Raw genomic sequence first — 12069 nt, 5'->3', positions numbered from 1 at the left:
TTGGAGGCTTAACGAGTCCAATGCAGAGGCGTCACTTTTAGGCAGGTAAGGACATATTTAAAGAGAGAGAGAGAGAGAGAGAGAGAGAGAGAGTGTGTGTGGTAGGTAAGGTGTTTGTAGTATAAAAGATATTACACCTGTATTTTTTTTACCTGTAAATTCTCATCTAGTAATGCTATTCATCTTATTCTTATTCATATTCTTCTTGTTCTTCTTGTTCTTATTCTTGTTCTTCTTCTTCTTCTTCTTCTTCTTCTTCTTCTTCTTCTTCTTCTTCTTCTTCTTCTTCTTCTTCTTCTTCTTCTTCTTCTTCTTCTTCTTCTTCTTCTTCTTCTTCTTCTTCTTCTTCTTCTTCTTCTTCTTCTTCTTCTTCTTCTTCTTCTTCTTCTTCTCTCTCCTCCTCCTCCTCCTCCTCCTCCTCCTCCTCCTCCTCCTCCTCCTCCTCCTCCTCCTCCTCCTCCTCCTCCTCCTCTTCCTCTTCCTCTTCCTCTTCCTCCTCCTCCTCCTCCTCCTCCTCCTCCTCCTCCTCCTTCTGCAGGTGATAGTAAGAAAAAGGTAGCAGATGAAAGGAATGCACAAGACAGATGTGTGACTGAAACATTAGATAAGCAATGACGGTGCACACACACACACACACACACACACACACACACACACACACACACACACACACACACACACACACACACATTGAATACCAAACTAAAAAATAAAAAAGTCAATCTATTTTTATTATATCCTCCGCCGCCACCGTGAGAGAGAGAGAGAGAGAGAGCATACAGTCATACTTAAACCACCAGCTGTAGTTATCCTTCCCCTTCAGGAGTTAGGACTAGTTAGTGTCGTATGGTTGTCGTGTGGACCTTCAAAGTTAGTTGAAGTTGAAGCAGCGGCGATGTTGGAACAGAGGAGTGCAGTTACTAGTTAGACCACCAATGCTGCCCACCTGCCTCTCTCTCTCTCTCTCTCTCTCTCTCTCTCTCTCTCTCTCTCTCTCTCTCTCTCTCTCTCTCTCTCTCTCTCTCTCTCTCTTAATCCCTTCAGTACCATAACACGTTTCCATATTCATTCTGGTTTCTATTTGGGGATTTTATACACCTTCAGAAACTCAGGCTGGGATTAGAATAGTGAAGACAGTGGCCATTAATCTTCTGACCTCCATAGAGTCTTCCTAATGTGAATAAAATGGTCTGATCGTATACAAATCTGAAGGTAAAAAATGTGTCCCAGTATTGAAGAGGTTAGGTAGATCAGCTTTGGAATTTCAAGGAAAGGTTAAAAAATGCATTGTTTTCATGGGTTTTTTGTGTATAGATTTGTGTTTGTGGGTGGATGAAATTAAGGAACGTGGGAAGATTTTAATAGTGTTCGGGTTGGTCTAGGTGTTTGCTCTCTCTCTCTCTCTCTCTCTCTCTCTCTCTCTCTCTCTCTCTCTCTCTCTCTCTCTCTCTCTCTCTCTCTCTCATAGCTGGCTTTAAAAAATGGCTTGAGTCTCGTATTTCCATGGACTGAAAATAGACCTTAATTATGTAAGAATGTTGACTTTTGTCCAAATATTTCCACCTTGCTTTTTTAATGCATTGTATACTTTTCACAATCATTTTTTCTCCTTCATGAGTTTTGCTCGCTAATTCACTTTTTTTCTTTTACTTTTTTTTTATAATTTCTTGTTTAAAATGTGGTCCTCATTTTCACTGCTCTCTCTCTCTCTCTCTCTCTCTCTCTCTCTCTCTCTCTCTCTCTCTCTCTCTCTCTCTCTCTCTCTCTCTCTCTCTCTCTCTCTCTCTCTCTCTCTCTCTCTCTCTCTCTCTCTCTCTCTCAGCACAGTGACTAATAAGATAGAGAGTGTGAAAGAGAGAGAGAGAGAGAGAGAGAGAGAGAGAGAGAGATTCCACTAACTTCGATTAGATTCCACAAATTCATACCATTTTCATTTTTCTTGACTTGCAATTGGTGTATTTGATAGCGAGGTGTTCCTGTCTTTCTCTTTGTACATCTTTACTTTGCCTTAGTTATTCATTTATCCTAACTTCAAATCAAAATTTAAACTAACAGCTTTTCATTTGCTAGTTGGGGATTGATTCGACATTTTCTGCTTAAAAAGAAACTACATACTAATTTGCCTTACCTCTTAACCCCTTTAATACAGGGACACATTTATACTTTGAGATTTGTGCACTATCAGACCGTTTTATTGACATCAGGAAGAGTCTATGGAGGCCAGAAGATTAGTGACCACAGTCTTCACTATTTCAATCCCCACATAAGTCTCTGAAGCTGTATATAATCACAAAATAGTAAGCAGAATTAATATGGAAACGCGACATGATACTGAAGGGGTTAATTGAGTTGGACATGATACTGAAGGGGTTAATTGAGTTGATTCAGTCAGCCAGGTAAAGTGGTAAGTAGGCACAGGCAGGTAGGCTGATAGTAAATTCGTTGAATAAATGGAGAATTAGTATTTTTGTTTGAATTATATCAGTAGTTTGTAAAAATCTGTCTTTGTGTGGCATTATGTGTGTGTGTGAGAGAGAGAGAGAGAGAGAGAGAGAGAGAGAGAGAGAGAGAGAGAGGGGGAGGAGGGGGGAGCGAGTTTCATGTATTAATTAGGGTTGAGTCGATACGTAGAAGGTCATTGGTTTGTGCTGATGATGCGCTTGAATTTCACTGTACGTCTCTCCACACAGCAACTATAACTCAGCAGCAATCTAATGACGTGTGTAATAACGTTAGGCAACCCAGGCGGCACCCAGGCTTTATTATACCATCTTCCGTTGCCAAATTCGAGTATGATGGCTGTTCCGTCATCTTTCACTCTTCCACTTCCTTCATATTTTCACCCATACTTCATCTTCTACTCTTCATACTCTTCCCTTCTCTTCAGTCTATTCCTATACCACTCCACTCCAAGTACGAGTGAATTGATATATTGTTGTAGTGGGTGAGGAGGTAAAACGTTATCCCCTTACAAGATAAAGAAACTGAAAATCAACCTCCCTAAATTTAATACTCATGATATACAGACCAAATATCAAACGGTGGGACTGAATGAGTTAGCAAATTAAATGATGATGCTTGTTTTCTGCGGCAATGGTTCTGTTTGGTTTTCTCACCTGTAAAGATAGATAATATTTCATCCTGTGACATTTCAACACTTCCTCAAAATAATGTGGACGTCAGATTACCTAAACTGATGGTGCAAACGTTCCTATATTTATCTGCTTTGTTCTGTAACAAGTCCAATTTTCGAAGGCTACAGGGATGGATAATCGGATGAACAGTTGGGTTCCTTTGGGTAATTTTTGCTAACTTCGATGCAGAATCTTTACCAATAAGTTTTTACCACACACTTTAGAATTCAAATAACTTGCCAATGGATCTGGTAAAAAAAAAAAAGAAAGCCGAGATCAGACATGAAATATTGAAGACGGGAAACCTAAAACCATACAGTATGCTTATGCACACCCACCTATTGTCGCTGTTCATGAATCTGTGTAATATTTTAGAGGATCCTAGAGACTCATCATTACCAGCATGAATCAATGACTCTTGGCTATTTATCTAACACCTTATTTGAGATTCAGTTTCTTCCTCTTATTCTTAGCCCCTTCAGTACCATTTTCATATTAATTCTGCTTAATATTTGGTGATTTTATACAGCTTCAAAACATTATGTGGGGATTAAAATAGTGAAGACTTTAGCCATTAACCTTCTGACCTACATAGACCTTTCGTAATGTAAATAAAATCGTCTAATTATACACAAAACTCTTGGTAAAAATGTGTCCCAGTACTGAAAGGGATAATTTAATTTTTTTTCAGAATGTACTAATGAGCTTGTATCCTTGCCCTTGTCACTCCCAGGACGAACTTCTACTACTCCAATGAAACGACGAACAGCACCCTGGAGATCTTCCCGATACGCATTGAGGATGAGGGGGAGTTCAGCTGTATCGCCACCTACTTCGATGCCGATGAGCGGTGTTCCATTGTGCACTACGTCGACCTCACTATTCATGGTTCGATGCTGACCAGTTTATGTTGGGTCACTTTTTTTTTCTTTGTCTTATTCTCTCTTTTCATTTTTCATTTTCCTATGTTTTTTTTATTTAGTTTTATTTTGTGTTTTGTATCTTTAGTTTTTTTTTTATTGTTTGTTGATTTGTTCTCATTTCATATGTGGTAGATTTGCTTTCACGATTCTTCTCTTAATGCTCTGTCATACTTTATATCTTAGTGCCAATTTCTGTCCTCGTCTAATTCAAATGTGAAGAGACTAAAAAGTTAAAAGAAAATTTTTGTTTACTTAAAGAATCTGTATAATATATTTTTGCAAGTTGAAAAATACTCAGGGTTTCTTTTCCCACGCAAAAAAAAACTTATTTTTTTTAATGTTTAGGATATGTTTTTTTATTTATTTATTTTTTTTTTTTCCTTCATCCTGACAATCAGTATAAGTTTTCCTTTAGCTAATTCATCCACGTGGAAATCAGTGCAATATTTTTAGCCTTTTTAAGAGACTTTTCCAAAAGTTTTGTTTAATCCATTTGACTAATCTTTGAGTACTGGTTCCTTCAGTGGGCCCTGTCTTGTTTTCTTTTTCTTCTTCTTACATTCTCTTCTCTCTTCTTTGGCCAGAAATACTTTTGCATTAAAAATTTAAAAATAGAAAAATATATTACTTTTTTCCACTAACAATTTATACAATTACTCATTGGGAATGGGACCGTCAGGTAACCTTTTCTTTATCATTATTTCCTCTTAAACTTCTTGTTCCCTATAGATAGACAGATAAATTAATGAGATTCAAGAAACAACCATATATTTTTTTTTCCTTCAAATAAAAGAGTGCCTCTGTCCCGCAGCAATACCGAGCTACCCGCAGCTGTCCTTCGAAGATGGCTCAAGAGTGGAGAACGCGACCACGGTGGGGCCTTTTGACGAGGGAGAGGTGCTCACCCTTACCTGTGAGTCCTCAGGAGGCAAGCCAGTCGCGCAAGTCACCTGGTACAACGGAACACAGCCCATTACAGGTGCGTTGGACAGAACGTAGAGGAAAGGGGGCAGGTGTTGTGCTTTATCCAGGACTGTATGTGTGTGTGTGTGTGTGTGTGTGTGTGTGTGTGTGTGTGTGTGTGTGTGTGTGTGTGTGTGTGTAAGTGCTTTTGTGATGGTATATAACAACACCTTACAGTTCTAGGTGGAATTCAGAATACAGTAATAAACAAGAAAATGTCTATGAGCAGACAAAATAAAATCAACGCTACTTTCCACCCAAATAAAACACCAGCGAACGAATATTAAATGAAATAACATTAAATGGAACCAGAACGTATTAGCCTCCCCACATCTGTTAATGGTCTGGGAAAAGAAAACGGGAGATAAACACGAGAGGGGGAACTCCATTAGATGCAAATTTCCTTATAAACGTGAGTGAATGCAACCCTGGTCAGTGTGTCAGGTGGTCAGGTAATCCAGGTAATATAAGCTCACGTGCGTATTGTTAATTATTTTACCTGTCTTAATTAAGCGGTTGGGGAATGAATGAGCGTGACTTCTTAATTTATTTCAGTTTAGTTTTCACTTTTGTCTTTCTTCTTGGACTAATTTTCTGGGGCAAGATAATTTATTCCGGTGTTGGTTGTTATTTGTATTCTCTCTCTCTCTCTCTCTCTCTCTCTCTCTCTCTCTCTCTCTCTCTCTCTCTCTCTCTCTCTCTCTCTCTCTCTCTCTCTCTTCGTTTTCCTTCTTCCCACTCTTCTTTCCTCATGTTCTCCCCTCACTCTCTTTACTTTCATTTATCTCACCTCTCTTTGTAATCATGATCATCCCAACTCTCTCTCTCTCTCTCTCTCTCTCTCTCTCTCTCTCTCTCTCTCTCTCTCTCTCTCTCTCTCTCTCTCTCTCTCTCTCTCTCTCTCTCTCTCTCTCTCTCTCATTTCACCCTTCGCCATCATTGACACTGACACAAACACTCACATTTCCTTCCCTCCTTCCTTTCTTCTTTTCTTCCTTCCTTCCTTCCTTCCTTCCTTCCTTCCTTCCTTCCTGGTTGCCATTAGACCACTTATTCCTTCGTAACACACACACACACACACACACACACACACACACACACACACACACACACACACACACACACACACACACACACACACACACACACACACAGAGCGCTCACTCTCTCTTCTTCACCCCTTCCTCAGGTGAGTACTCCGCTATCATGGACGAGGACAAGACAGGAACAGGCAGAAACGTCCTTCGCATTTCCCTGTCGCGGGCTGACCTGGGCACCACTCTGAACTGCGAGGCTGTCAACGAGGCCATAGATTCCCCCCACAGCGCCTTCGTCACCGTGGATGTCAATGGTGAGTCACTGGGAAATAGGGGGTGAGTCACTGGGAAATGGATGTCACTTGTAGGTTCTTCTTCTTCTTCTTCTTCTTTCGTCGTCTTCTTCTTCTTCTTCTTCTTCTTCTTCTTCTTCGTCTTTTTGGGTTTCACGTAATACTTCTAATAACCACTTGAAAAAGATGTTACTGGTAGGTTCGTCTTCTTCTTCTTCTTCTTCTTCTTCTTCTTCTTCTTCTTCTTCTTCTTCTTCTTCTTCTTCTTCTTCTTCTTCTTCTTCTTCACGTTATACTACTACTACTACTTCTACTACCATCAGCTCCACATCACATCATTCATCTGTTAAATCCCACAAGGGCATCATGACACTTTAGCTACATATTCAGAAACGCTCTTCTCTCTCACCACGACTATTTTCCAAGATCACAGGGATGATTAACGGGGTTCTCAAGAGTGTTTATCCAGTTAATGATGTAAAAATCTTGTCACTCTGCCTCTAGAATCATAAAAACACCTTAAAAAACGCTCTTATCTCTCATCACGACTATTTTCCAAGGCCACAGTGATGATCAGCTGGTTTTTCAAGAGTGTTTCTCCAGTTAATAATGTAGAAATCTTGTAACCGTAAAACCACCTTGAGTAAATTTAGATAAAGCCTTTTGAAATAGTGAAGGTGAAGCACAAGAGTGAGAATACGAGTTTTTTTCTTGTCTTTCCCGCAGTGCCGCCCTTGTCAGTCATCGCGTCGGGAGCTGAGTCGCCGCTACATGAAGGCGATGACGTGACCCTGGAGTGCGTGGCGAGAGGAGCCAGACCTGCAGCAGTTATCACGTGGCTTAACGGAACAGTGCCAGTGACGGATGCTGTGACGGAGGTTAATGTGGAAGTAAGTAAACTCTCTCTCTCTCTCTCTCTCTCTCTCTCTCTCTCTCTCTCTCTCTCTCTCTCTCTCTCTCTCTCTCTCTCTCTCTCTCGCTCGTCATGTTTTCATATTTGTTTCCTTGTTATTTTTTTCGTGTTTAAAAGTTTATAATCATCTTTCTTCCTGTTTTGAAAGTTTTACCTCCATCCTCACTCTCTCTCTCTCTCTCTCTCTCTCTCTCTCTCTCTCTCTCTCTCTCTCTCTCTCTCTCTCTCTCTCTCTCTCTCTCTCTCCATCTCATCTAAAACTCCCACAAGATAACAGATGCACTGAAAAAATATGTAACCAATGTAGCAAACAGTATTAGATTAACATTTGACCACTAACACGAAGGAGAGAGAGAGAGAGAGAGAGAGAGAGAGAGTCAGTCAGTGTTTTATTTCCTGTCGATCTGAACTTTGGGTTCTGATCCCACTTGTCAATTATTCTAGTTCGTGACTCACTACATGTGGACTAATTTTTATGTTTTATTCTCTCTCTCTCTCTCTCTCTCTCTCTCTCTCTCTCTCTCTCTCTCTCTCTCTCTCTCTCTCTCTCTCTCTCTCTCTCTCTCTCTCTCTCTCTCTCTCTCTCTCTCGACCTTTCTCTCTTTTACTGCAACCTTTCCTAATTTCACAACACTAACACAAAGGAGGAGTTTAGTGGGACTCGAATGGTAAGTAAACAAAATGCAAACCTATAGAGAGAGAGAGAGAGAGAGAGAGAGAGAGAGAGAGAATGTACTGTGTGAAAAAAAAATTGCAGTAAACTTCAATCATTCTTTCTTCTCTCCACTAATTTGCCATTCCTTTTACGCATTTTTCTTATTTTTATTCCAACACCTAACCAAAACACACACACACACACACACACACACACACACACACACACACACACACACACACACACACACACACACACACACACGAAACAAGCTATATATCGTACCAGCAACATTACAGACCATGACTACAAGAGGAAAGAAATTGCTGGCGGACTAACACGTCTTAAAAATGAACTCGAAAAAAAATGAGAAAAAAAAATTGCAGGGAATCTTGGCCGCCACTGGAAAAGCCGGTGCGTGTCACAGAGAAGTTCAGAGGGACAGAGAAGGATCAAGACTGGAGTGAAGGGGAGGACTGTATGAGAGGGATGAGGGAGAACACTGTCGCTGTTTGTGAGGGAGGGAGAGAGTGACACTGGGACAACGAGTGAGAAATGAGTGTCTGAGTGTTTTTTCGAAGGACAGCGAGTTGCAATGGAGACATGAAGAGAAAAAATATGTTACTTTTCTTTCATTTATTTATCATTTTTATTGTTGTTTTTAGATTAATGAGCTGCATTTGTGGGGCATGTTGGGAGAATTGTGTTAAAGAGATGAGGTGTTATAGGATGAGAGAATGAGTGACTGGGAAAGTTTGGTAGAGACAGAGAACAGTAGAAATGAATAAATGCGAGTGTTTGTGTGGGTCAGGTGGTGTTTGGATAAGCGAGACACAGGAATGAATAAGTAGCAGTCTTTGGAAGGGACTGTCAATGAATGAAAATTTTTGAACGACGGTGAAGGGACAGAGAGAGAGAGAGAGAGAGAGAGAGAGAGAGAGAGATGGGGGCTGCGACTTCCATAAGAGGAAAGTAAATGTTAAGTCAACAAACCCACCCACCCACCCACACACACACACACACACACACACACACACACACACACACACACACATCTGGGTTATCTCTGTCTATACTTAGCCACTCTTGAGGGTGACCTGTATACATATGCAATTTCTTTCTCATTATTTACATTTCAAAGCTTCGGATTGAGAGAGAGAGAGAGAGAGAGAGAGAGAGAGAGAGATAAATAAATAAAACACTCCCAGTTTTATGAATACCAACTGTAGATCTAATTCTGAAACCTTAAATTGCAAAGATGTAAGTATTTTCTTGTAAACAGGATCATGGGTTAATAAAACTGAAATTTTGCTTAGAGTTCAAGTTTCGAAGTAATTATTCTGGGAGCCGTAATTCCTTGGAAGTCATTATGGTCCTCTCGTGTTGGTCGTAATGAGAGAAACATTTGATTGCATCTCACTGGTACTTCCCGACGCTTTCCTTCTCTTCCTTCTTTCTGTCTTCTGTCTGTCTCTTATTTTCACTTTGTCTCATTCGTCTCATAACTTTATTTTTTTTTTTTCTGTAGGATTATTTTTTTCTTTTGTGTCTCCTCTTTCCTTCCTGCTTTGCATATGAGTATTTTCCTAATTGTTATTTATGTTTTCTCATGCTGTTCTTTTGTTGATATGTGGAAGTTTATAGTGAGTGAAATGCAGGTCATTCTCTAGTTTCTAAGTAAGTGACAACAGGTAAACTCACCCACTAGAAACATTCACTCAAAATTATGTGACTCCCGCGTCGACCTAACCTAACTTAATCTTACCTGACCTAACCCCAACCAAACCTAAACTTAAACCTAACCAAACCTAACCTAACTTAACCTACCGTAATTAAACATGGGAGGGATTATTTTTAAGGGGAGTAATGCCCGTGAGTGGCAGAGAACCTTTACAACTGCGCACGTCCACCAACCCTGTATATCACTATTTACACCTGTTCCACGCTACCCACACGTATCCTACAATATCCACCCTGTTCCACGCTACCCACACGTATCCTACACTACCCACACCCATTCCACGCTACCCAGACTTACTCTTCAGTACCCACACCTACTAAAATACACCTGTCTCTCACCACACCTGTCCTCGCCGCAGACTGATAACACGTACGAGTCCAGGAGTCGTCTGCAGTTCGAGGCCACGCGCTTCGAGAACGAGAGGACCTTCACTTGCGAGGTTACCAACGTGGTGCTCGAGAACAGAAACCAGAAACCAGTGAGAAGAGAAGTCACCCTCGATGTGCGGTGTAAGTATTGAGAAGGAGGAGGAGGAGGAGAGAAGAGCGAGGAGGAAGAGTGTTTGTGTGATAGGATTAAATAACTGAATGAAAAAATGGCTTGTGTGTGTGTGTGTGTGTGTGTGTGTGTGTGTGTGTGTGTGTGTGTGTGTGTGTGTGTGTGTGTGTGTGTGTGCAGAGAGAGAGAGAGAGAGAGAGAGTTCTGTATATAGTGAAAGGAACGTATATGAATCTTCTGTGTAATGTAATGAAAAATGTAAGTCTCCAGAACGATGACATGGATCAATTTGAGCTCTGTAGACGAGTAAGGGAGTAAGACGTTTAGTGTAGCGACCGAATGAGTGAGTAATAAGGATGAGTAGCAGCATCATTAATACCTGCCAAATGAAATAAAATGAATGATTGACCAGAAACAGCAGCTCTCACTCCGTACTAAGTGGAGTGAAGGGATGAGTGAATCAGTAGAATGAGTAACAGCACCTTCTTGTTATCTGGTTCCATAATTAACACATTTTTCACTCCCTTCATGTTTCCTTCTCACGTTTGATATTCCTTCCTTTCACGCCTATAATTTTTCCCTTCAGTAGCAGCACCTTCCTCACCCTTCCTCCCCACCACAGACGTGCCCATCGTGAGAGTGTATCCAGAGAGCAACATCACAGTCAATGAGTCAATGGATGTGCTCATATTTTGCAAGTACAGCGCCAATCCCTCGAAGCTGACCCACGTGCATTGGTGAGTAACGCCCTCTCTCTCTCTCTCTCTCTCTCTCTCTCTCTCTCTCTCTCTCTCTCTCTCTCTCTCTCTCTCTCTCTCTCTCCGGTGTTTTTCTCGCGCTAAGTGGAGGCCGAGGGAGGTTAGCGAAAGGGAGAAACAACCAGGAATGTCACGGGAAAATAAAAGCATCACCAGGACTTTTTTTTATCTCTTGTTTTATCTTTTTTGCGTAGCTTGTTTCTCCCTTTGAGCTGCCCCTTTTGTGCGTGTCTCCTATTCAGTGGAAGTCTCTTAGTGGGGAGAGTAAACAGGAGTCATTTACGGCATGCTAAGGGAGAGAAAAGAGGGGAGGGAGGAAAAGTTGGTAGTTGGTATGCATTTTACAAACAGACAAGATATGTAGATTCTCCATTCTTTTCCGTAGTAGTGGTAGTAGTAGTAGTAGTAGTAGTAGTAGTAGTAGTAGTAGTAGTAGTAGTAGTAGTAGTAGTAGTGGTGGTGGTGGTAGTAGTAGTTGCAGCAGCACCAGTAGCAGTAGCAGCAGCAGTAGTAGTAGTAGTAGTAGTAGTAGTAGTAGTAGTAGTAGTAGTAGTAATAGTAGTAGTAGTAGTAGCATTTTCATTATTCGATTTACTTTTATGCTCTAACACAATCTTCATATCTGGTTCCATATTTAACACATTTTCCACTCCTTTCATATTTCCTTCTCACTTTTAATATTCCTTCCTTTCACGCCTATAATCTCTCCTTTTCCTCGCTTATAGAATTATCCTTCTTCAACTCATAGAACCTTCAATTTTCCCACTTCTTCCTATTTTTCATTAAACACATTGCCACTCTCCAACATACCGTCCCTTTCACTATAATCTTTCTTCTTATCCCACGAGTTACTATCTCACCTTGCCTTTCTTCCCCCTACCATTCCTTTCTTATTTTTAGTATATTCTTGTGTCATGTCACCTTAGTTACCATCTTACCTGTCTTTCTATACCCTATCAGGTACCAGGATCTACGGCAGGTGGACGTCGCCGGGCAACCAGATAAGTACGGGAATGGCAACGTAGATCACCCGTCACTGCTAATCAGGAACAGCTCCTCATTAGACATGGGAGAGTACACCTGCAGAGTCTCTAACGAAGTGGGAGCCTCGCGTGTCGTCAATTCAGTTTTTGTCAGCGTCAATTGTGAGTGGC

The 12069-nt window shown here is 40.9% G+C and overlaps 1 protein-coding gene across 8 annotated transcripts in view; it reads left to right on the top strand.

Annotated features, from left to right (window-relative positions):
* The window catches only part of LOC123511891 (hemicentin-1-like), an 867319-nt gene that overhangs the window by 803220 nt on the left and 52030 nt on the right, over window positions 1–12069 (top strand). For all 8 annotated transcript variants that reach the window (XM_045267956.1, XM_045267951.1, XM_045267953.1 and 5 more), the window contains 8 exons: window positions 1–45; window positions 3868–4022; window positions 4869–5036; window positions 6210–6371; window positions 7077–7240; window positions 10018–10168; window positions 10780–10894; window positions 11876–12060. The exon at window positions 1–45 is cut by the window's left edge and continues 136 nt beyond it. In XM_045267956.1, the coding sequence (XP_045123891.1) occupies window positions 1–45; window positions 3868–4022; window positions 4869–5036; window positions 6210–6371; window positions 7077–7240; window positions 10018–10168; window positions 10780–10894; window positions 11876–12060 (1145 nt within the window). The remainder of the gene's footprint in view (window positions 46–3867; window positions 4023–4868; window positions 5037–6209; window positions 6372–7076; window positions 7241–10017; window positions 10169–10779; window positions 10895–11875; window positions 12061–12069) is intronic.

This window comes from Portunus trituberculatus, chromosome 32 (genome assembly GCF_017591435.1).
Source record: "Portunus trituberculatus isolate SZX2019 chromosome 32, ASM1759143v1, whole genome shotgun sequence".
Taxonomy (NCBI): Eukaryota; Metazoa; Arthropoda; class Malacostraca; order Decapoda; family Portunidae; genus Portunus; species Portunus trituberculatus.
The sequence above is the reverse complement of the archived record's forward strand: the minus strand, read 5'-3'. Positions and strand labels throughout refer to the sequence as shown.